This window comes from Mesoplodon densirostris, chromosome 5, assembly GCF_025265405.1.
Source record: "Mesoplodon densirostris isolate mMesDen1 chromosome 5, mMesDen1 primary haplotype, whole genome shotgun sequence".
Lineage (NCBI taxonomy): Eukaryota > Metazoa > Chordata > Mammalia > Artiodactyla > Ziphiidae > Mesoplodon > Mesoplodon densirostris.
Window position 1 is genome coordinate 3,468,979 of NC_082665.1, and position 24,618 is coordinate 3,493,596.

At 51.1% G+C, this 24,618-nt stretch overlaps 1 protein-coding gene and 1 non-coding gene across 3 annotated transcripts in view; one reads left to right on the forward strand and one right to left on the reverse strand.

The window, feature by feature from the left end:
- Positions 1-24,618, reverse strand: part of UBASH3A (ubiquitin associated and SH3 domain containing A) — a 41,672-nt gene that overhangs the window by 10,065 nt on the left and 6,989 nt on the right. For both annotated transcript variants that reach the window (XM_060099714.1, XM_060099715.1), the window contains exons 4-10: positions 23,384-23,582; positions 19,100-19,269; positions 18,156-18,364; positions 10,729-10,855; positions 5,333-5,432; positions 2,194-2,316; positions 782-874 (exon numbers count right to left, since the gene is read on the reverse strand). In XM_060099714.1, coding sequence (XP_059955697.1) covers positions 782-874; positions 2,194-2,316; positions 5,333-5,432; positions 10,729-10,855; positions 18,156-18,364; positions 19,100-19,269; positions 23,384-23,582 — 1,021 coding nt within the window. The remainder of the gene's footprint in view (positions 1-781; positions 875-2,193; positions 2,317-5,332; positions 5,433-10,728; positions 10,856-18,155; positions 18,365-19,099; positions 19,270-23,383; positions 23,583-24,618) is intronic.
- Positions 11,897-12,029, forward strand: LOC132491478 (small nucleolar RNA SNORA61). Its single transcript, XR_009532694.1, has one exon. It is a non-coding gene; the product is annotated as a small nucleolar RNA SNORA61 (small nucleolar RNA).

A 24,618-nucleotide genomic window follows, 5' to 3' on the forward strand; every position in this document is an offset into this window, starting at 1 on the left:
GTGTCCACACGCTCTGCCCTCAGTCCCATCACTGTGGAGGACCGGCTGTGCGTGCATGGTGACCTAGGTCTTGTGCCCCCTTCCCCACACTGGGAGGGGCGGAACCAAGACCCCCAGGGCAGGCTGCCCATCTCTGGCAGGAACTTGCTTCTTCCCGTAGGTGGACGCTCGTTCAGAAGGGTCTGCCACTGGCTTCCCATCACACAGCAGCTTTTCTTTTTTTTTTTTTTTTGCGGTACGCGGGCCTCTCACTGCTCTGGCCTCTCCCGCTGCGGAGCACAGGCTCAGCGGCCATGGCTCATGGGCCCAGCCGCTCCACGGCATGTGGGATCCTCCCAGACCGGGGCTCGAAACCGTGTCCCCTGCATCAGCAGGCAGACTCTCAACCACTGCGCCACCAGGGAAGCCCCACACAGCAGCTCTTGATGATGCTGAACAGCTCCCAGGAGCCGATTCCCTTGCCCAGGGAGTCCTGCATTTTGGACTTGAGAAGGGACCACAGCAGTTCTCAAGCCTCTGGGAACACCCTCGCCCCCAGCTTTTTAAAAAAACACATGGCAGAAGCAGGCCAAAGGCGAAGTACAGTCCTGACCTTCCAGAAGTGCTAACTGGCTCAGTGCCTCCTAACAGTTCTCGAGGGCCGGTTCACAACTGTCTTGTGACTTTGTGTGGCCATTCATGGTCACCCACCCCAGTCTCACCTCTGTTCACTGTCCTCTCCCCCAGGAGAGGCGTCATGAGGTCAAGGTCACATGAGAAACTAGCTGCAGTTCTCACTGACCTTCCAGGATGTGTTTGGCTGTCTGCACACAGCGGAGGGCTGGGGAGGTGAAGACGGAGGTGATCCTGATGCCACTGTCCAGCAGAGCTTCCCCTGGAAGACAGCAGGTGGAGAAGTGCCCTCTTCATAACTGTAGCTACCCATGGTGGCAACTCCAACAGGTGGCTTACTACCCGTGGCAGGCAGAGTCTTAAGAGGCCCCAAGAATCCCCACCACCACCCCGTATACACACCCTGTATAATCCCCTGGTGCGTGGGTGGAAGCTGTGAATACAGTGAGTTAGCGCCCCTGTGACCAGGTTATGTTATAAGGCAGAAGGGAGATTATCGCAGGTGGGCCAGACCCATTCAGGTGGGCCAGACCCATTCAGGTGAGCCCATTAAAAGCAGAGATTTCTCCAGCCAGTCACGGAAAAGAAGTCAGATAACATATACACACTACTATGTATAAAATAGACAACCAACAAGGTCCTTCTTCATAGCACAGGGAACTAGACTCAATATTTTGTAATAACCTATAAGGGAAAAGAATCTGATAAAGAACATCTATCTATCTATCTAACTAAAACTAAACCACTTTGCTGTACACCTGAAACTTATATGATATTGTAAATCAACTACACTTTAATAAAAAATTTTTTAAAACCAAAGGTAGAGGGATTTGACATGCAATAAATTCTCTAATGTTGGCTTCCAGGATGGAAGGGGCCATGTTTCAAGGAAGGTGGGTGGGCTCCAGGAATCCAGCAGGCCCTGTGCTGGCACCAGGCAAGGAAGTGAGGACTTCAGTCCTACAACCACAAGGAACTGAATTCTCCCACCAGCCCAATGAATGTGGAACTGCCTCCAGGAGGCTCCAGGTGGGAAGTCAGCCCAGCCAGCAGCTTGATATCAGAATTCAGACCCTGAACAGAGAACTCAGCCATGCTGTGTTTGTGTTTCTGACCCACAGAACTGTGAGCATCAAGTGGGTGCTGTTTCAAGTTCATGGTCATCTGCAGTAATGGAAATTCAAGCCCCCTGGGGCTCATGGAAAGACAAGCCTGTAAATCACATTTCTTCTTGCAAAATTAGAGGACCTGGTCTTTGGGAAAGAAGGAGATCTCTTCAGTACAAAATCTGCACGGTACCAACACCAGTGACGTTTCCGTGGATGTTGTGATGGGCTGATTTCTGTTCCCTAAATTCATATGTTGGAGTCCTAACCCCATGCCTCACAGTGTGACCTTCTTTGAATGTAGGGTCTTTATAGAGGTGACCAAGTTAAGACAAGCAAATTATGAGGCCTGGTGCCCTTATATAAAGGGGAGATCTGACCTCAAAGGGCACATAGCAAGGGCTCAATACATGTGAGTGATAATCACTGCTACAACCATTGTTACTATTCCTACTAGAATGATCCTCAAACATACCTGCCATTCTGGACTGGAAAATTCCACAGGACGATAAAGGTGGATCGTTTTCAAAGTCTTTGATACCGTGGCTCCGTCTGGGCAGACTGCGAGGGAAGTTCAGGTCTGGCCGGTAGTATTTCCCTAAAGCATAAATAAGTATCAGATGCTCAGTTCCACTGAGTTAGTGCATATTTGTCCCACTAAACTCTTAAGATCAAGACCCACATTTGAAGCATGGTAATTATTTACACTGTGGTCAACTGTGTTTTTTCTTGAGCATGCTCTATGATGTGGATTCAATTCCAGGAGGAAGTCCTACTCTCACCACCCATTCCCTCAAACACAGAAAACGTATGTTTCAGCCATAGGAACCATGAGATCTTCTTTGTCCTCTCAACCCCCCGCCCCGAAGTCATTCATACAATTTTCCTGATTCAGAACCGAGACTGATTTAGCTTAACTCGATAAGGATCTCAAATTGGTATTAATTAATTAGATGAAACTCAACCCGTCCCCATAGCTTGAAGATGTCCCGTTGCCTACGGGACAGAGTACAGATGGCGGGAGAGCGTCCTGCATTGTGTATTATTAGTCAGCTGCTTGAGGCAGGACTGGACATCAGGGGGCTCCACTGGGACTCCCCCCTCCCCCACCCATTCAGAGGCTCAGAGCACCTTGGTTCACTTTGAGTTTGACCTTGGGCTCAAAGATTGGACGACCTGGTGCAAATCCTGGCACCACCAGTTACTAGCTGTGTGTGTAGAGGCAACTGACTAATCTCCCTTATCAATAAAAATCGGGAAACAAGAGAGTTGTCTGAACGAATCATCAAGATAATGCTTGGAGCCCGGAGCCTGGCTCAGAGGTAGTGGCCAATAGGGTCAGGTCTGATCTCATCCTCAGATTATCCAATTATCCCTGCGGATAAATGGATAATCACGCCACACCACACCAAGCCCTCTCATCCTCCCAAGCGGCCCCCAAGCCTCCTGGCTACAACAGATTCTAGCAGCCAACCTGCCTCTCCTGAGACCTGCCATACGTCACATGGCTGGCCTGTCACTTGCTCCTGAACACGCCACCCCAGCCTCCCAGCAGTTCACCAAGGGGAGGCAGGCGGCGGCTATTTGCAAGCCTTGTGTTTTTAGGTTCCATGCAAGATTTTTCTGGAAGCTGCCTCCCTGGAATTTCCACTGGCAGAGACTTTGTTTTAACCGTAAGCTTTACAGACCTTTATTAAATGCCAGTGTTAGGTGTGCCCGCAGGGAAAGCTGGTACTTGTTTTTCATTCAAAGCGAAGGTCCCTCACTTGTATCATATTCTCAAGGGCATCTGTCATCCCCAAATGTGAAACTACTCCATTGAGGTCTTTTGCCCTCACTGATGCTTTATCTGTGATCATTTTGGGAGGAAGAGGGCAGAGCTCAGAAGAAGCCGAGGACCTGGGGGGTGGTTGGGTTCTGACGGGAGTACAGTCTGAGCCAATAGGGGTGCCCTGGGCCAGCGCCGCTGGGAAGTGAGGGGCCATAGAGGGTGTGGGTCCTTCGTCCAGAAGTGAGCAGAAACCAGGAGGGACGCCGGAATGCAAGGGGAGGCCAGCAGTGTCCCCAAATACCCGTCACTGTAATTAATCAAACACTGCAACTTGCAGAATTCAGACCAAGTAGACTGTCACAATGCGTTTTACCAGGGCTTCCTCACCTGGTAAAAAGATCCATCAGCAGTTTCCTCTAAGCTGGGAATTTCCAGTGCCTTTAAAATATTTTCCCTTATAAGTGACTTGATCTTTTGTGTAGATGACCAAATCTTTTCCCTCTTTTTATGAAGTCCAGTCACTCTTTTTTTTTTTTTTTTTGTGGTTCACGGGCCTCTCATTGTTGTGGCCTCTCCCATTGCGGAGCACAGGCTCTGGACGCACAGGCTCAGCAGCCATGGCTCACCGGCCCAGCCACTCCATGGCATGTGGGATCCTCCCGGACCGGGGCACAAACCCGAGTCCCCTGCATTGGCAGGCAGACTCTCAACCACTGCGCCACCAGGGAAGCCCAGTCACTCTTTCTGATGTTGGTTGTTTGGTCTAGTTCTCACACCACCACCACCATCATATACATATTGACATGTGTGCCATTTCAGTCTGTAGTTTTAGTAATTGTTTTATTGCAAGAAGTGTCTTATAATTCTTTGTTTGAATGTCAATGCATCTTCAGAGCCACCTATTTCTTCCTTGAGCCTGTGTGCCTCCACTTGGTCTTGTTTTGTAGACACACGCGTGTTGCATTAGTTCTACGGGTTCTTGGAGATAGGTGTAGTCATGATGCCATTTGCTCAGGAATTTTCTTCTGCATTCAGGTCATCTGCCAATGCTTCCCCTATTCACTTCCCCCTTTCTTGGCCTGTTGGGCTCCTGGAGGGATCCCCAAGGGTTCAGCAAGTCCAGCCACTGTGAATGGATTTTATCACTAGGTTCATTCAATACTTTCATTTATATAATTATCCATGGCTCAGAAATAGTGGCACTCTGGATCTTCCATTAGGGGGTGTGTGTGATACAATTGTGGATCAGTACAGAGACTGTGGGTATTTTGTATTTACAAGCCCTGTTCTCAGTTCTTGGCATCCAGAGAGGTGAAGTTGGGGTAAGCACCCAATACATTAAAAAATATGCCCTTCAGTTGAGTATAGCATGGCCAAACATTGTAGGGAAGCGACCACCACAGGGAAGATGATCTCAGAAAGATGCAGCTGTGAGATTGCAATTTGGGGTATGTGCCAGCAGCTGAGGGTCAGTGACTGCAGTCACAGTGACTTGCTCTCAAGGCAGTGCCGTACCCACTAACCAAATGCCATGTGTGTGCTGCCAGGACACACAGGGCTGTCCATGTGTCACTCCAGCAGACTTGCTTACTATTGAAAACCATTCCTCCATCTTCCCCAAAGCGTTTGAGGTAAGATACTTACAGATGCATACACGCTCACATGCACACATGTAATGCCTGTGGAGAGAGATGGAGCGTGTGTCCATCCCACATGAACAGTCTATGCATGGTCATTCTGAAGAATGGTGCCCCAGGGGCTCTGGCTAAGAAAACTGAGACGTGATCTCATCTGTTAGCTCCGTCTAATTCCTGCATCTGGATTCTGCCAGGACTACACCTACCGTCGGGAGTGGAACACTGCTGCAGCCAGGACTTCCCGAAGATCTGGTCCACTCTCTCCCCATGGCGCACCACCAGGATGCTTTTCCTCACTATGGTGGCCTGGAATGGTGGAAAGAAAGGTGCATGAGAGTTAACACCCACCATATGAGACTTGTTCCAGCAGCTTCTCTCTCTCATCCAGTGGTGGCCTGGACACCACGTCTCTTCCTTCCTTGCTCAGTAGCTACAGCCCATTTTACCAGGACCATTATGATGAGAAGGGGCTAGGAATTGCAGGTGATCTCTAATTTCTTGCAACTTTTAACTTTCTGGGCACTATAGCACACACAGGAAATGAAAGGAAAGTGGAATGAATGACCCACATCATGGCACATCAACTGTCTACTTTCTGTCTCTTCCAAGTCCTTATCCCTTGTCTTGGTCCCTTCAGGCTGCTGTAATAAAATACCCTGGGTGGCTTATAAACAACAGAAATTTGTGTCTCACGGTTCTGGGGACTGGAAGTCTCAGGGTGCCAGAGATCAGGCGCCAGCACAGTTAGGTGAGGGCCCTCTTTTGGGCTAACATCTCACTGTGTCCTCACACAGTGGAGGGTAAGGGATCTCTCTGGGGTCTTTTCCATACGGTCACTAACCCCTTTCATGAGAGCTCCACCTGCATGACCTAAGCCCCACCTCCAAACACCATCACATTGATCAACAAGATTTCAACATAGGAATTTGGTGGGGGACACAAATATTCACCCTTCCATAGTGACTTCTTAAGAAATGATCTGAATCTATCTAAATATAATTATATATACATTTATTACTTTATAATATGATATGTAATTGTAATTCAATTATATAATATAACTATAATCTTTATAATATACTATATTATAATATATCTATCATAATGTACTATATTATACTATCTATTATGATATTATAGATTACATAATATATATTATATATAATAGATATATATAATAGATGTATATATATACTATGTAGATATGTACAACTCTTCCTCAACGTAGGATGGGGTTACATCCCAATAAACCCATCATAAATTGAAAATATATTAAGTAAAAAATGCATTTAATATCATTTGATATCTGCCCAACATCAGAGAGAGGATTGGACCACATGTCACTAGTCTGGGAAAATTCAAAGTTCAAGTATTCAAAATTCTGCTGAATGCATATTGCTTTTGCACCATCGTAAAGTCAAACAACTGTAAGTCGAACCATTGTACGTTGGGGACCATCTGTGTGTGTGTATATCTATATCTATATCTACATCTATATCTATATCTATAAAATCTATCTAACTATCTATTATCTACTATCTATCAATCATCTATCTATCGATCATCTATCTATCTATCTATCTACCCATCTATCTAATCTATCATTTAACCATCCATCCATCTATCCTAGTCTCCTCTGTTGCTGGCACTCTTTTTCTTCCGAGGGGGCCTCTGGGACCACCCCAGTGTTGGTGTGTTAAATGTGGTTCTCTGCTTAAATGTGGTTCACCCTGTTCTCCAGGGCGCCAGGGCGTGTGTTCAGCTCTGGGCACCCAGGGGAGAAGCACTGCCTCTACCCTTCTTTCCCATAGCTGGCGTTTTTCTGTTTGGCTGAGTGCTAGGGGGAAACAGCGCTTTATTTTACTTTATTTTGGGGAGAGAAAGGCATCGACCAGAGGTTAGCCGGGTCCAGCCGTGGAAACAGCAGAGCTCTCTGGAGCTCTCCCCCTTTGCTTTGGGCAGGGGCTCAGACGGCCTTTGGGCCTCAAAACCGCAGGGCTCACGTCCACCTTTGCTCTTGGGGAGGTCAGTGCTTCAGTGAATTAACCCAAGGGCTGCATTCCAGGCCGTGGCGTGGGGGGTCTTTGAGGAGGGGGCCTCTATGTGCGGGGTGGCTGGGGGGTTCCTCAGGGGAGCTGGGGTTGGCCCTTCTCCTCGCTGTGCTATGTTGGAGGGAGAGGTTGACCTCGAGAGGAAGCCTGAGCACATTTTCTGCAATAAAGACGGAGAGGATGAGGGAGAGTCGAGATGGCCAGAGAGGTGAGTGACCTGCAGAGGCTGAGGGCGGAGCCGACGTGGAGCCACCAGGGCAGCTGTGTGGGGCACAGGCCTCCCCCGGGAGCCCCAGAGATGACACAGAACCTCTCGAGGGAGGCGCTGAGGCTGGGCCGGGACCCTGAAGGCGCTCGCCTCCCAGCCCCGGGGGCAGGGGCGGTGTTGCCCAGCGCCAGGCCCAGACCGTTGGCGGGACTCGAATCTGGAGCAGGATGGGAAATTCCGCATCAGCGTAGGCCCGCTGCCTCTGGGGACTCGTGCCGTCAGCGTCCGGGGGCACGCGTGCCAGATGCTGGGACACAAGGTGTCGTCCACAGGTGCCCCACTTAGGAGGCCTCAGATCTCACTGGGGCCTCTGGACCAACGTGGAAAGATGAGTCACAGATGGCAGAGGACGAGGGGCAGAGCTGACGGTGTCTGCCACAGGAGGTGGGCTGGGGGGACTCCAGGGAAGACATGGGACTTGGTCATGCCTGGAGCCAAGGTCACCAGGGATGGACGGGCAAAGATCACTGGGGATGGTCATGCCAAGGTCATCAGGGACGGTCAGAAGGGGGAGGGCATCCGGACAGGAGATAGCTGCAGCCAGAGGTCTGCTTTGCCCCGACCGCTCCTTTTCCTCAGGTGGACCCTTTCTCTCCCTCCCCATCTCTGGCCTCTGCAGGTGGGCTTCGGGGTGAAAATGAGAGAGCTGATATTTTTGTATCTGCTATTTTTTTTCTTTTGGCTGCTCTGAGCAGCTTGCGGGATCTTAGTTCCCCGACCAGGGATCGAACTCTTGCCCCCTGCATTGGAAGTGTGGAGTCTTAACCACTGGACTGCCAGGGAAGTCCCTGTATCTTTGCTATTGAGTGAGGTGAGGAAGAGGTGACGAGATGTGGCCCTCCTTGGTGTGAACTCCGATCACCAGACCCAGAATCACGCTCTGGTTTCCCCCAAATCCTGGAGAGGAAAATGTAGGTATTTTTCACAGGTAGACACCCTGAGAGACACAGCGTTCATTTGAAACGTAGCCAGTGCTACTGACCACGCCCTTGGGATTGATTCTGCCGACAGGGGTGGGGCCTCGAGGGTCTGCACCTCTGGCTGCTCCCCCAGCACTTCTTCAAGTTCATCAAGAAGGAGGAGGGGCCCCAGCAGAGTTCCCGCATGTTGGAAAGTGTTTGGGAATTGCTGAGGAGGGCAGACACCAGAAAGTAGGGTCTCGGGCAAACTGCACCTGCCTCACAAGCACTCTTGGGTCCGGCACCATGGGCAGCCCCAGCCAGACCCTTCCAACCCCTCACGGGGCCCACCCACCCCGGGGGGATGCGGAATCTCCAGCTGCTTGACGCACAGTGCTCTTCCCAGTGGACCTGACTACGTTCTGACGGGGGCATGAAATGTGGTGTTTGTGAGCCGATGGGACAGTCAAAGTCTCCATATGTAGTTTCTCAGCGCCTTGGGGCCGAGTTTTCAAAATGGGCACATGGTCAAGGTGAAGTGAATACTGTGGTGTAGGGCGCCGATGTTTGGTTCAGGATGCAAACACCGACCTCCGGCAACTCCAAGGGGAAGGTTGTCTTGCTGTCTTACATTTTTTAAAAAATTAGTTATTTGGTTGCACTGGGTCTTAGTTGCAGCAGGTGGGCTTCTTAGTTGCGGCACACGGGCTCCTTAGTTGTGGCGTGCATGTGGGATCTAGTTCCCTGACCGAGGATTGAACCCGAGCCCCCTGCATTTGGAGCACGGAGTCCCAGCCACTGTGCCACCAGGGAAGTCCCGTTGCTGTCTTACATTTTGAAGTATGGCTGTGGGATTGCCTGAACTGACACCAGGACCCCTTTTCTATTCCATTCCCCCTGCCAAGGACAGATCTTCCCAGTAGGTCACAGGACGCACACGTGCTCCCAACCTGGACCTGCTCACTGATGGTCTCAAAGCACCATCACTGCCTTGGGCTGAGGTTTTGGATTGGGGGCATTTTCTTCCTTGGAAGAGCACGGAGGAGTTGAACTTTGAAATGCAGAGCTTTGCATCAGGAATATTATGAGAAAGGGAAAGGTCCGTGGGGAATGGAATGGACTAAGCCCTGGGTCCACACAACAGCAGGGCTACATCAGATCTTTTGACAGAAGGCGCTGGATGCCTTTCCTGGGACTGCTGTAACAAAGCGCCAACTGCGGGGGCTGAAAACAAAGGAAGCTCATTCTCTTCCAGTTCTGAAGGCCGGAAGACCAGCATCAAGGTGTCACAGGTCCAGCCCCCTCAGAGGCTCTAGGGGAGGCTCCCGGTGGCCCCGGCATCCTTGACGTGTGGCCGTGTGGCTCCAGTCTCTGCCCCGAGGTCACGTGGCTTCTCCCTGAGTGCCTTGTCTCCTTGTCTATGAGCCTCACATCCCCTGTTTCCTGTGATTAGGTTTAGGGCCTGCAGGATAATGCAGGATAATCTCCCCATCAAGATCCTTATCTCAGTCCCACATGCAAAGACCATTTTCCTCCTAATAGGTGGTAGGAATTGGGACCTCACCTCTTTGGAGCCGTTTTTCAGCCCACTAGGCCACCATAGCAAAACTATGGCCAGTTTTCCTTTCTCACTACCTGGATGGAGTGACCTCAGGCCGGGGGAGGGTTGTGTTATCGGGGCGGGTGTCAGGTTCTCGCCCATTTAAAGCACCAGCGTTCAGACAGAGGCCGAGCTCGGGGCTGAGCGTTGCAAGCCGGCTCCTCCCCTCCTTCAGTCTGGAAAGGGGGGCTCAGCCTCAGGGAGCCCGTGGCCCCAGCCCAGGCCGGCTCCCCTCATTCCCAGAGCGTCTGGGGCGGGGGCCCCATTTTCATCGGTCTGGGGCTGGCAGGCCTCTGGCCCCCAGTCTGCAGCTCCTCCACCCAGGCCGTTCACCCCCTAAAGGCCCAGCTAAAGAGGTCACCCATTGTCCTCCCAGGGTCCCAGTGTCCCCTGCCCTGCGCTCAGCTCTTGTCTGAACTGGAGGCAAGCTCTGGGGGCCGGTGGGCTCTTGGGAAAGGAGCCAGCTGGCCGATGGCCGAGTTAGGGTGAGAGTGTGGCCCCCCAGGAGGGCTGGGTCCCTGCCCCTTTCCTGCCCCGTGACCTAGTGCCATGATGACACTGGTCAGGCTCACAGTGTGTGCGTGTGTGCGGGGGTCACCCTCTGCCCGGGGTGGACGGAGCAGGGGGACCTGGTAGCAGAGAGATGGGCCCCTTGCTGGCCCACCTGGGTCCGAGCTCCGGGCAGCAGTGTCTGAATGAAAGCTGCCCCTGAGAAGCCGAGTCTACCCGGAGTTGACACAGAGTGGGGCTGTGAGCGGCTCATTTGACATCAGGGCCCTGTCACCTGTAGGGACTGCAGGCTGCTGATGCTCCGGGACATGGCTGGAGGCTGAGGCTCTCCGTTCCGCGTGCTGCTGGCTTCACCGTCCTTCCCGGAGCTCAGGTCTGGGACGACACTGAAGGTGTACGTCCTGTGGGAGAGGAAAGAGATCAGTGTCACGATGACCCTGGGAAGCACCCTGTCATCACATGGAGGACAGTATGCATGCGACACGACGGGTGGGTTGGGTCATCGTGAGGATGAAACGAAACAATGGTTCAAAACGGCTCAGTGGCCAGCACATGGCAGCTCCTGAGCCAGTGGTGGTGGTTCATGTTCTCCGTCACCACCTGTTACAGACTGAACTGGGCGCCCTCAAATGTATAGTCCTGACCCCCAGGACCTCCGAATGGGGCCCTATTTGGAGGTAAGACCTTTAAAGAGCTGATGAAGGTAAAATGAGGTCACTAGGGTGGGTGCTAATTCAATCTGACTGGGTCCTTTTGAGAAGAGGAGATCAGGACACAGGGATGACAATGTGGGGACACTGGGAGGAGGCGGCCATCTACACACCCAGGAGAGAGGCCTCAGGAGGGACCAACCTGAGCTTTGCACTTCCAGCCTCCAGGGCTGCAAGAGAAGGGACACCTGCTGTTTCAGTCACCATGTCTGTGGTATCTTGTTATGAGGCCCGAGCAAACCAGTGCATCATCCTCTAAGAATCGCCTTCTAAAATAACCAAAGGTGTGAAGATGCTCGTGGTTGGGAACAGGGATAAGGGAGCAGAATAGACACATTAAACGCCATGGCAACACACAGGAAAGGCACAGATGCATTAGTGGGCGGGTGGGTGACCACGGTGCCCGAGCAGTTGCAGGCGGAGAAGACACTGCTGCTCGTCTAGGGGATCAAGAAAGGTGCCCCGGGTGGGCAGCCGTTTGGGAGCTCTGAGGACCACTGAGGGCAAAGGTCATGGCACCCCAGAGCTGTGAGAACTCCAGAAGGTGAGTGGGTGCTGGTGCCGAGGTGAGGAACAGGGGAGGGGCCCGAGGAGGAGTGAGAATGAAGAGCTAAGAGCCGACGGTCTCATGGAAATCCTCCAAGAGAAAGAAATGGCCAGGTTCCCAGGGGAAATTCCTTTCAGAAAGCGAAAGGCCATCTTTGTAAACTCTAATTAAAAACAATTTACAAGCACCTCTGGTTCCCTTTCCCATGGGATCTGAACACCTGTCCTGGTGGTCGTAGAAGGAGGACTAGTTACACTGAAGCTGTCCTCACGAGGCCTGTGGTCTGCTTTATAGCATGTGGGCTAGTTTCAAACAAGCCTGAGTGAAAAAGATACATACAATCAGAGGAGAGAAATGGACAGTAGCTAGAGAGGGAAATGGGAAAAAAAGAGAGCTTGTGCTTGGTTTTGTTTTTAAGATAACAGCATGTTTGCTTGCTGGTGGGAGCCATTGGGGAGGGCCTTGGGATGACAGATGATGCTGGCGTGATGCCCTTGGAGGGCATGGGATGCCCAGGAGGGATGGGGTGCAATGCGCCATGAACAGGTGGCCTTGGCTGGGAGTTTGGACCTAGCATCACAGTGTGCTGTGGGGAGAAGGGCACGTGGGCCCAGAGGCTGCAGGTGACCAGAGCTGGTGGGCACTCTTCCGACGTTCACCTGTTCCGGTGGATAGGAGTGAGGAATGCAGTAGGTGGCCTCTGGGTTAAATGAAAAAATCAGACACAAATCAACTGGTGGGCAGAGTGTCCAGGGATGCCTGGGCCTCCGGTTTCCGGGGGAAGAGAAGGAGGCAGACAGTCAGCTCACGTGAGTGACTGGTAAGGGAACATCATCTCTATTACTGTTTTCTGAAAAGCATGTTCTCATCTTGCTCTTTAAATTGTAGTATTCTTTATGATTTTTAACATACAGAAGGCTTACATTTTAAGCATTTAATAATCAGTATTAAAGACACATCTGTTAAGTGTCACCCTAAAATCCATTCCACTGCTTCTCTGCTTTCAAAGCTCACCCCAGTCCAGAAATCAGAAATACAGTCATTTAAACTGCCTTCTATTTTTTTTTTTTTTTTGCGGTATGCGGGCCTCTCACTGTTGTGGCCTCCCCCGTTGCAGAGCACAGGCTCCGGACGTGCAGGCTCCGGACGCGCAGGCTCCGGACGCGCAGGCCCAGCGGCCATGGCTCACGGGCCCAGCCGCTCCGCGGCATATGGGATCCTCCCAGACCGGGGCACGAACCCGTATCCCCTGCATCGGCAGGCGGACTCTCAACCACTTGCGCCACCAGGGAGGCCCTAAACTGCCTTCTATTTTAAAATGATTTTCTTTTTCCGTTTAATTCTTGACTCAGAATTAAATTGATATCAGTGTGTGCTGTGAGGTCATACAGAATACCTTTTATTTTACACCCATTTATTTTCCTATTTCTGATGCATTCATCAGATAGGAACCTCCTAATATACCAGGTCTCCTGCTCTGTTAGCTAGTCTGTTCCACGGATCTATTTTTTCTCTTTCCCTCAAGCCAGTACCATATTATAAATTTATAACATGTTTTTAATATCTGGTAGGGTAAATACCTCCTCTCATCACTTTTAGTTTTCAAAGTGTTCTCAGCTCTTCTCTCCTATTTATTCTCCCAGATAAACTTTTCAATCACTCAGTGAAGTTCCAACAAACGATCCCATTGGGATTTTCCCTGGAATTCCATCAAACCTGGAAATGGCTCTGGGAGGATTCATTTTGCTCCATCACGAACCTGTTGTGTTTCTACTTATTCGGCCCATTTGTAAATGTTTGTCTTTCTCTCCCACAGTGGCCCCAAGTCCCCCAGTTCTCGTAAAGCTGATGGCTCCCAGGCCTCCATCCTGAGACCCTTACCGGGTCCTGAGCTGGGAGTGGCGTCCTTTCTCCTGCATCTCAGGGGCCCACAGGCTCAGGCCACCTGCTTTTCACCATCACAACCGTACGCCCGGGACCCTCAGTGCCCACGAGGTGTTTCGATGTAGTTAACTCACTTCTGAAACTGTCTGCAAGTCGTACCTTCTCTTCCCATCTTGTTGCCTGTCCTGTCTTGAGCGGTAAATCCTACTGGCGGTGAGACAGGCTGGGACCTGGGACCTTTTGCTGGGACCTGGGACCCTTTGCTGCAGGGCTTGCACCTGGACACACCTCTCCTCCAGCCACAGAATACAGAGAAACTGTACAGGACTAAACATAACTGTGTGAGTGCCCAGTTGGGTCAAATTCTGGACCCAAAAGATACAAAGAGACCGAAAAACCCAACCGCCACTTTTGAAGAGCCTGGAGCAGAAACAGGGTGTCGGGAGCAAAAGCAGGGCACTGCGCATGCCCCCTGCCCACACCACCGCCTAAGGGGTGGGCAGACCACCTAAGTCACCCCTCGGCCTGACCCCTGGACACACCCTACCCTCACCCCATATAAGGAACTAGCTCGCCCCGCTTCAGGGAGCAGGCAAGCAAGGGAACCTGTTGTGGGTTCTCACTCCCCTATGGCAGCAGGGGTCCCAACAAAGCCGGGCCTGAATTTCTTGTCTGGCCTCTGATCAATTTCCATTGATTAAGGAAGCCAAGAACCCTGGTCAGTAACAGCGGGATCCAGGTCAAATAGGTTTACACAGCTCGTATTCTCACAGCGTCAGATGTCAGCACATTCGACATCTTTCACTGGTCGTAAACAGACAAGAACATGACCCCCATATTCAGACCACTGACATCTCCCTCGTCAAATGAGCAAGCTCTCAGTATTTGCAGTCTCATGTTGACACAGGAAATGCTGGTGGGTTTCCCCTTCCTGAGGGCGAGGTGTGGCCCTCACGCACCCTGCTCCCGGCCCACAGGGCAGATAGTGAAGCCTTGTTATCTATAAATAACATCTGTGAAGTTTACAGTTGGAGAGAAAAATTGAATTTTTTTTTTTTTTGCTACTCTTTCAAATGAAATACAGCCTTGATTACGATGGGGATGTTGGTGATGAGAAGAGAAAGGAAAGAACATAGTATTTTAATATTTCTGTTTTTCTCTGAAATGTCAGAGACCCACTTACTGCTTAACTTACACCATAGAAATGTATTTAAATTCTCCCTGGCTTTTAAAGGGGCTTTTTTTCAAATCACACATAGGTTTTTTTTTTTTTTAGAAGATGTTGGAGGTAGGAGTTTATTAACTTATTTATTTATTTTTGCTGTGTTGGGTCTTCGTTTCTGTGCCAGGGCTTTCTCTAGTTGTGGCCAGCGGGGGCCACTCTTCCTCGCGGTGCGCGGGCCTCTCACTATCGCGGCCTCTCTTGCTGCGGAGCACAGGCTCCAGACGTGCAGGCTCAGTAGTTGTGGTTCACGGACCTAGTTGCTCCGAGGCATGCGGGATCCTCCCAGACCAGGGCTCAAACCCGTGTCCCCTGCATTGGCAGACAGATTCTCAACCACTGCGCCACCAGGGAAGCCCCCTAAACGGGCTTTTAAAGCTACCGTCTGTCGGGTTGTGTGGACTGTGTCTGCTAGGGATGCCGTAGCGAGGTACCACGGACGGGGCAGCTTAAGTAACAGATACTTATTCTCATACAGTCTGGGGGCTGAGTCCAAGATCGAAGTATGGGCGGGGTTAGTTCCTCCGGAGGCCTCTCTCCTTGGTGTGTACATGGCCGTCTTCTCCTTGTGTCCTCACATGATCGTCCTTCTCTGTGTGTCTGCGTTCGGATCTCCTCTTCTTATAAGGACACCAGACAAATTGGATTAGGGCCCACCCTGTGATCTCATTTTACCTTAGTCACCTCTTTAAAGACCCATCTCTAAATACAATCACATTGTGAGGTGCTGGGGCTTCAGACATCAACGTATGGATTTGGGGGACACAATGCAGCCCATGACAATGTCTCTATTATGTCTGAGCTGCTTGCCAGGAACCTGCTCTGTGGCTTTGGAAAGTTCCTGAGCGTGTATTGCCCCAGGGTTGGTACTCTCATCTTGGCTCAAAGAGGGCAAATTGTCCTCTAAGCTCTAACTGTTCGTGGCTCTTTGTTCGAGATTATGCTACCTACCTTCTTGTCTGTGGAGGGTTGAAAACTGCTGTGATTCATGAATATGCTCCATCAATATCACAGTGGTCACCTCTGATCTTTTTCTTCAAAGTAACAGGCAAATATTGTGGGGTCATTTTGTTGCTGAGTAAATCCAGAGACCCTGAACTATTGGCACAAAGACTGAATGGTCGCCCTGGTGATGGGTCACTGAGGTAAGGCCAATAATTTTTCCTGCTTGGGTTGCACATCCCAAGTGTGAATTCTGTGCTGACCCTGTCAGAGCTATTTATCCACTGTCTATAAACAACGGTTTGTCTGCCCACAGCTAAAGTAGCCTTGGGACAGTATCATCGGACGGCATTTCTGCTCAACCGATTAGTAACGTGTCCAGACATTCTAGGGCCATTTTCTGAATGTAAAAGTTTGAATGTTTAATAAAGTACACTTTGGGCCATTTTAAAAGACTTAGCCAGGACAGCTGAGTCCGACAACAGTGCTGGTTCTCTGTCCTTCTGACCCATAATCACATGTCACAGTTTGTCTTTTTCCCCAGCACAGCTGGGGTGCTTCCAAAACACGGCCAATCAGACACCCCACAGCCCAGCCCAGTACTTAGTTTTCTCTTCTTTTGCTGTAATTCTTGTTAATACTTATTAATTCCTAGGGGAAACTTGTTTCTAGAAGGAATACTCCCAGAAATGTTCAGCTTAAAAGCTGGAACCGTTATTTTGGTGACAGGTGACTAATAGATTAACTGTAAGGTGAATGATGCAATAGCCACAAACTCATTTTCTCCAGAATCTTAGCTGCATAGTTCTAGAAACATCCAGTGTGCCGACTGCCTGGCGACAGTGATGCTCTCTTGTCCTGAGCAAGGATTGGAGGACTTGCTAAAGGACAGGGACCAGACGGGAGCCCACATCACCTGGACCTCAGATGGTCAGTTGGGGTGGAACCGGCATCTTCTCCCTGTTACTCCTTAAATGGTTCACTGGACTGGGTGATGGACTGAGCTGGTTCTAAAAGGAACCAAGTGCTTCCTTGATTGCGTGATGTCATCTGGCCCCTCCACCTCCCTGGGCCCAAGTGTTCTCAGCTCTCAGGGATGATGATGTACCTGATTATCTCTGCAGTCCCTCGTGACATCAATGTCCTGTGATTTTGTTGTGGCCACTGGACACATGGCCATGTCCACACCCACAAAACTGTGCTTCTCCAGGACGACTGGTCTACCCACACCTGGGATGGCTGTGATCTTTTTGTGGAAGCCATATCCTTTTCCACGTTGGGTGTGGGAGAGCTCGAAGCCTGGGCCCCACAGCGTGCATGGTGTGCACAGAGCTTGGCCCTGGGTTTGTCTGACTTCTCCCCCTTTATTCTCCCTTTGACCCAATTTCCTTATACTCTTTTCTTTAAACTTAACATTGATTAATTTAGATTTTGAATAAGTAATGCATTTCTATGGTTCACAAATTTAAAAATTATGCAGTGGTAGAGGGTGAGAAGTCTCCCTCCCATTCCTATTCCATTCTCCCAACTCCCACCCTCAACCCTGCAGGTAGCCACTGTTAGAAGTTTACAGACATCTACCCTTCCAGGGAACTTTTACGCATGAACGTGCATATAAATACGTATTGTGCAGATATAAGAACAGATGATAATGTTTTAATGCATCTGTTCCCCACAGCTAGTGCTATCCTATACACATTGTTCTGCAACTCTCTTGGATTTTTTTTAACCTTTTTTTTTTTTTTTTTTTTTTTGAGGTATGTGGGCCTCTCACTGTTGTGGCCTCTCCCGTTGCGGAGCACAGGCTCCGGACGCGCAGGCTCAGCGGCCATGGCTCATGGGCCCAGCCGCTCCGTGGCATGTGGGATCTTCCCGGACCGGGGCACGAACCCGTGTCCCCTGCATCGGCAGGCGGACTCTCAACCACTGCACCACCAGGAAAGCCCTCTTGGATTTTTTTATATCAGTACATAAAATACTTCCTCGTGATCATTTTTAGAAGCCTCAAGTATTCTATTGTATGGATGTATCATAATTTATTTCACTGGCTCATCTTTAATTGAATTATCTCTTCTACGGTGCTTGTATGCTTCTATAATTTGTTATGCTCATAATAAGGAAGTGGTATTTTGTAGTCCTTTTGGGAGTATGATCTCAGAAAAGTTTTGTAGAGTCATTGATGTTTTCTGAATGTTCTCAGTGGAAAACTACAAATCAACCAAGATATTTACCATATACCTGCAGGGATAATGTTGCCAGCACGGAGAAGGCAATTTTTACCAACAATGGAACTGTCTAGAAGCATACAAGCACCATGGCCACTGTTTCCAAAAAGACGCTCTCAGACACTAAGTCTGAGAGAGGCGTCTGGGCTGCAGGAGCAGGGGGGCGCTCACCTGTGCTTCACCCAGGTGTCACTCTCGCTAGCTCGCTCCGTGTAGTTCTCGGGCAGGAAGCCTCGGCAGCCGGTCTGCTGCGAGATCCCAATCACCCAGCCCTCGCTGGCTTCCTCCTGCTGAGTGGGGTCCACGAAGATGTAGTCACCAGGACTGAGTGTCAGCTCATCCACGTTCTGCGGTTTGTACTGGAACAGGACCCTCAGGGTCTAGAATGGAGGAAAGTGTCTTCATGTCTCAAGCAAGGATGGGTTCTGTGTCTCCAAGACACATCCAAGCCTCTGTCTGATGACAGTAGAATATGACAAAAGGAAGTATACACTTGTTCAGATACATTCAGAAATGAACTTTGGTATCTATCTATCATCTGTCTCTCTAGTTATTATCTATCTATCTATCTATGTATCATCTATCTATTACCTCTCTATCTATCATCTATCTATACATATCAATCATCTATCTATCATCTATCTACCTATCTGTATCTATCAATCACCTATCTATCTAATCTATTATCTATCTATCTACCTCTTATCTACCTATCAATTTATCTATCTACCTATCTACCTATCATGTATCTATCTCTATCATCTACCTATTTTATCAATCTACTATCTACCTATTGATCTCTGTTTACTTATTTCTTATATGAAAATCTCAAAGCATAACCAGATGTTCACATCCACCCCCCTCGGAGTGAGGTTATTTACAGCTTCTCCCACACCACAGAACACGGTGGATTCATTCATACTTGTTCCATGGGTCTGAAAGGAGCATAACAAGCTTTCTATCTAAAGCAATCAATCCCATGGGGAGGGAGTCCTGAACCGAGGCTTCACTCAAATCATTATCTAAACAAATTAGCAAGCAGCACAATGTATTCATAAATCTTTGCAACCGTCCGTTTTTAATACCAGTCCAGCCGTCCGCCTGCATTCGCTCACCTGGTAGTGTACAAATCGCATGTCCCGGGAGTAGAGTGCGGCCGTCCACTGGCAGCCTTGGCCGGGGTGGACGGCTCTGGCCAGCTGCTCCAGCGTCCTCTGGTGGTGGGGATAGAACTTGTGGGCCAGGGTGAGATGCAGCTGCTTGGTGCAGGGCTTCACGGTGCAGTCTGTGAAATCAGGCAAACGGGGCACCTTGACCCAGACGTCCGCACCACACGCCTGGGGTCTCCGCATCCGGGGTGGCCACGAGCCCGGGTTGGAGGTGCAAATGCCTTTACACACGCACCTCCTGTCTCTGCCCACTCCCCTCCCCACACCAGCGCTCCCCCTACAGGGCAAGGAGTTGGCCCAGACGGGCCACCACACAGAGGTCACCTCGTTAAGGAGGTGGCTGGGTACTTGCAGATTCTACAAAGAAGCAGGAAAGCAGAGGGTATAGAGACACAGGTTTGGGGGGCGGCTGTTTGTGGCCCATCAATGTGCAAGCTAATTGCCCCAACAATTGAGTCAAATCTCCTTCATCCCCTGGGGTGTGCATGTTACACAGTGGCCTGAACGGGTGGCCTCATGCTCCAGTCAATGGCTTTTTGTTCAGTTGCAGAGTCTCTGGAAGAAAATGCCCTAAGCAATGTGATTCCATCAGACATTGCAGTGCCTCTAATATTCTGCTGACTTTGGTGAAGCAGGAAGCCCTTGGAGCGGCCAAGGCCCTGGTCTTTTTTTTATTTTTTACGCGGGCCTCTCACTGTTGTGGCCTCTCCCGTTGCGGAGCACAGGCTCCAGATGCGCAGGCTCAGCGGCCATGGCCCACGGGCACAGCCGCTCCACGGCATGTGGGATCTTCCCGGACCGGGGCGCGAACCCGCGTCCCCTGCATCGGCAGGCGGACTCTCAACCACTGTGCCACCAGGCCCTGGTCTTTTTGAGTGACCTCTGCCCTCATGGCCCCAGCCCTCCTGGACCTCATTCCAGGGCTCTCAGGTCAGTGGGCAGCAGCATCCCTGAAGCAGCCAGGATCCGATTTCAGCCGGGTCACAAAGCAGCTTTGTTCTGGGGAGGCGGCGATGAATGGAACTGCACAGACTCTGGAATCTGATAGACCTGACTTTAGACCCAGCTGCCCCGTTTGGCAGCTGACTTTGGGGACCGTCTTGGTCTGACTCAGCTTCAGTTTCGACAGCAACAACTTGAGGATTGGACAGGTTGTCCTGGGAAACCGGCCTCTTAACTGTAAGGTCCCTGGGAAACTTTCAGTAAATCTTAGTTACCTGCTACCTTTCTCACGGGCAACACTTAGCAACACACGGGATCTGTCTTCCCCCCTGAAAAACGTCAAGGGTGATGCACCCACTTCCTGGAGCCCAGACTTGGCAACCCCATTGATGTCTCCCATCCTCTATCTGAGCCTTTGGTAGCAAAAGAGAAACCGGCGAGGTCTCCCGGCCCTGAACTGCGGGGGAGAGGAGCTCAAAGCAAGAGAGCATGTGGGTGGCGGGGAAATTCCTTTTCTCGGATGCTCCAGACGAGGTGGGGTGACGGCCTTGCCGTGGATGAGTCAGCGTGGCCTGGGAAAGGCCCGCTGAGATCGTCATCAGAGAGATCACCGAGTCACCTGATCTGAATGGGCGCTTGTCCTTTTCTCTGTGTGGCCCGTGCCCCTGGGGACCATGAGTTGGCCAGGAACATGCTTGCTGGCTGAGCTGTGCTTGGTCCCTCCCGACCCATCAGGGTCAGGCCCAGGGTGCCGGCCATGGAGGGCAGGGCAGAGCCTGCTAAGGGGTGGGCGACGGACGTGAGGTCAAAGCCGGTTTCCCGGGGTGCGGAGTGGGTCAGCACGAAGCCCAGGAGGCATGGAGCAGGACATGGCCGGACTCCAGTGCCAGATCCACCACCCACTGGCTTGGGGACTCTGTTGGTTTCCTGGGCTGTTGTCACAAATGGCCACACCCTGGGTGGCCTAGAACAACAGAAATTTGTTCTCATGCATCTGGAGGCTGGAAGTCCAAAACCAAGGTATTGCAGGGCAGTGCCCCCTGCTGAAGGCTCCCGGGGAGGGTCCCTCCCGGCCTCCTCCAGCTCCTGTGGCCCCAGCATTCCTTTGCTTGTGGCCACATCCCTTCAATGCCTGCCTCCATGGTCACATGGCCTCTCCTTTGTGTCTCTGTGTCTTCTTGTCATACAAGGACACCAGTCACCGGACTTAGGGCCTGTCCTACTCCAGTGTGACCTCAACTAATTACATCTAGTAGAGACCCTATTTCCAAATAAGGTCCTTTTCTGAGGTCTTGGTGGACATGAATTTTAGGGGACACTTTTCAACCCATGACAGTGACCTCGGGCAGGCCCTTTACCCTGCACAGCCCTCGGTCACTCTATTTTTAAAATGAGTGGTCATGAAGAGCCACTTTTTGGGTGCACGGGAGTAAGTGAGGTGCTAAGCCTGCTCGGAGGCAAGCGGCTGATACACTGCATCAGGACAAGAGCCGTGTCCGTCGTCCTTCTAGAGACAAGGAGATTCAAGAACCATCCCCTGAACTCACGCTTACATAAAGGAGGCAATCCGCAAGGACATGGGGTAAGGTTATCATTATCTAGCAAATATGATCCCAGACTCGACAAGCGAGCCTCCCAATGGAAATCTGGGACTAAGGAAATTCTTCATGTGACCGGCATCTGCATTCATACATGTCTGCAGGGGGCAGGGAGGGGTCCTGCTACCAGAGTGCTGTGGCCTCTTCGAGTTTCAGACTCAACAAAGCACAGCTGTGCGGAGCACCTCTGAGTACCAGGACCACGGGGAAGTTCCCCAAACACGCCGCACTGTTTAAAGGCCGAGAGCCCCAGCCATTGGCAGAGAAAGAAAACGACTCAGGGGTCAGAGGACATGATTCAGGTCACATCACCAACCAGAGATGAGGGAAAATTAACACCTGAGGTCAAGTCTGGAATTCTTCCCACTAAACCCCAGCCGGCGCCTCAGTCTCCAGACCGGGGCTGGTGTCTGAGGAAAGTGAATTTGACTGCTTCTCAAAGTGAGTCTAGATAATTTTCCCCCCAAGAGGCCAAGGAGACAAGACTACGCTCATACCTAAAACGTTAAAATGAATCAGCTAGGACTTGTGTTTTACATACAGCACTGGCCTGGTGAGGAGGGATGCCCCTGGTGGGCGTGGGGCTGGGGGAGGTGCCCCAGCCTACGATCCCCTGTCATCATGTGACCACACACTGTCCCTCCTGGGACAGTCTCCCAGCAGCTGGAACACGGCTGAGTGTTTTGAAAAACCACATCGATGCAGACAAGGCTATTCCCACTTAGAGAAGAGCCCTCTGCTAGTTCTGAGTCTTTCTATTTGCTCACTCTTTTTTGTTTTTAGTTAATTTTTGTTGGAGTATAATTGATGTACAATGTTGTGTTAGTTTCTGCTGTACAGCAAAGTGAATCAGTTATACATATACATATATCCACTCTTTTTTAGATTCTATTCCCATACAGGTTATTACAGAGTACTGAGTAGATTTCCCTGTGCTGTACAGCAGGTTCTTATTAGTTATCTATTTTGTGTATAGTAGTGTGGTTATGTCAGTCCCAATCTCCCAATATCCCTTGCACCCCTTTCCTCCTTGGTAACCGTAAGTTTGTTTTCTATATCTGTGACTCTACCTCTGTTTTGTAAATAGGTTCATCTGTACCATTTTTTTTATTCCACGTAGAAGTGATATCATATGATATTTGTCTTTCTCTGTCTGACTTAGCTCACATTTTTTTTTTTTTTTTTGTGGTACGCGGGCCTCTCACTGTTGTGGCCTCTCCCGTTGCGGAGCACAGGCTCTGGACGCGCAGGCTCAGAGGCCATGGCTCACGGGCCCAGGCGCTCCGCGGCACGTGGGATCTTCCCAGACCAGGGCACGAACCCGTGTCCCCTGCATCGGCAGGTGGACTCTCAACTACTGCGTCACCAGGGAAGCCCTAGCTCACATTTTTGAAGGACATCCTGGCCCGTTATGGAGGTTCTAGCTCAATATTCAACCTCAGGTTAAGGCCATGTCATAGTTGCTGGCTGTAAAGGGCCAGGTGGTGTGGAAGTGACCTGGTGACGGTGCAGACAACCCTGTGCCCGGCCAGCCTGCAGGATGACCGTTGCTGCATCGGGGAAACAGCCTCACTCTTGCTGACCTGGGGTCTGCCCATCGCACCCGAGTGTGGCGAGCTCAGCCCCAGGCACAAAGGGACCACTTTCTATTAACCGGGCCCTGCGTGTGCTTCTGCTTGGGGCCGCCTACCTGCTAATATGGAAGCTTCTGTGGCGAACATCACAGCAAACTCATGGATGATGTCTGCGGGGCTGTCGTTCACGAAGAAGCCCAGGTAGCTGATGGAAGAATGGAGAACCAGAGGCACAGCCGAGGGGAAGGCGCCCAGGGTCCTATCCCCGGCTCTCTTCAGAGCTTCATACAGACACTCCACCTTCTGGTCCTCGCACTGAGGGACAGAGAAAGGACAGTCACCTGTTACCTTAACTAATAAAAATCAGGCGGCCTCGGGAGCCTCTTTTCTGTTCACGATGCTGTAACATAATTTAACTAGTCCTGGTGTTTGGGGTGATGGATCCGTTCTATAGCTGCTCCCCAGTTTCTTATAGAATTCAGGTCAAGCTCTTTTTGGAATAGAATAGCCTTTGAGTGCCCAGGTCAAAAATCGCACAACAAGGGCTTCCCAGGTGGCGCAGTGGTTGAGAGTCCGCCTGCCGATGCAGGGGACGCGGGTTCGTGCCCTGGTCCGGGAAGATCCCACATGCCGCGGAGCGGCTGGGCCCGTGAGCCATGGCAGCTGAGCCTGCGCGTCCGGAGCCTGTGCTCCGCAGCGGGAGAGACCACAGCAGTGAGAGGCCCGCATACCACACACACACACACACAAAATCCCTTTGTCCCTCTAAATATGTGCCTCACTTCACGTTGAGTTGACCCAACCCTGCATCACATCCCGAACCCCATCCTCCAGTCCTATGGCCCACAGCTGGGCTCAGGGCTGCATTACTGGCTTCTGGAGGTTTCCTGTAGACACCAAGCCAGCCCCGGGGTGCACTGCTCAGAACCTGCCCTACTGAGGAGGGTTGTAGCCTCTACCCCTCGGCCGCTGAACTTCAGACCTGGCAGTGGGCCACACACTCGGCCAGTGATCGAGCCACCCTTGCCCCCAGCAGGGTCTCCTCTGACGTGGCCTTGGCTCACAGGCTCCCCCTCAACCCTGCTGTCATCCACTCACCTGCCCTCTGGCCACACAGCTCTTGGCTCCTTGCTCAGTGAGAAAGGCTCCACGCGCCCGTGTGGGACCCCAGCGGAACGCTGACAGAGCCCCCCCCGCTTCGGGGAGCTGACCAAATCCTCATCTCCCCAGCAGCTGGCTCGCTCTGGGTTTCCCACACCCTCTTTATTCTCTGAGTTATGGACCGTATCATCGTTGCTAATGGGCACCCTCAGCTCCCCTGCTAACCAGGAGCGCACTCAATTCACCCGTC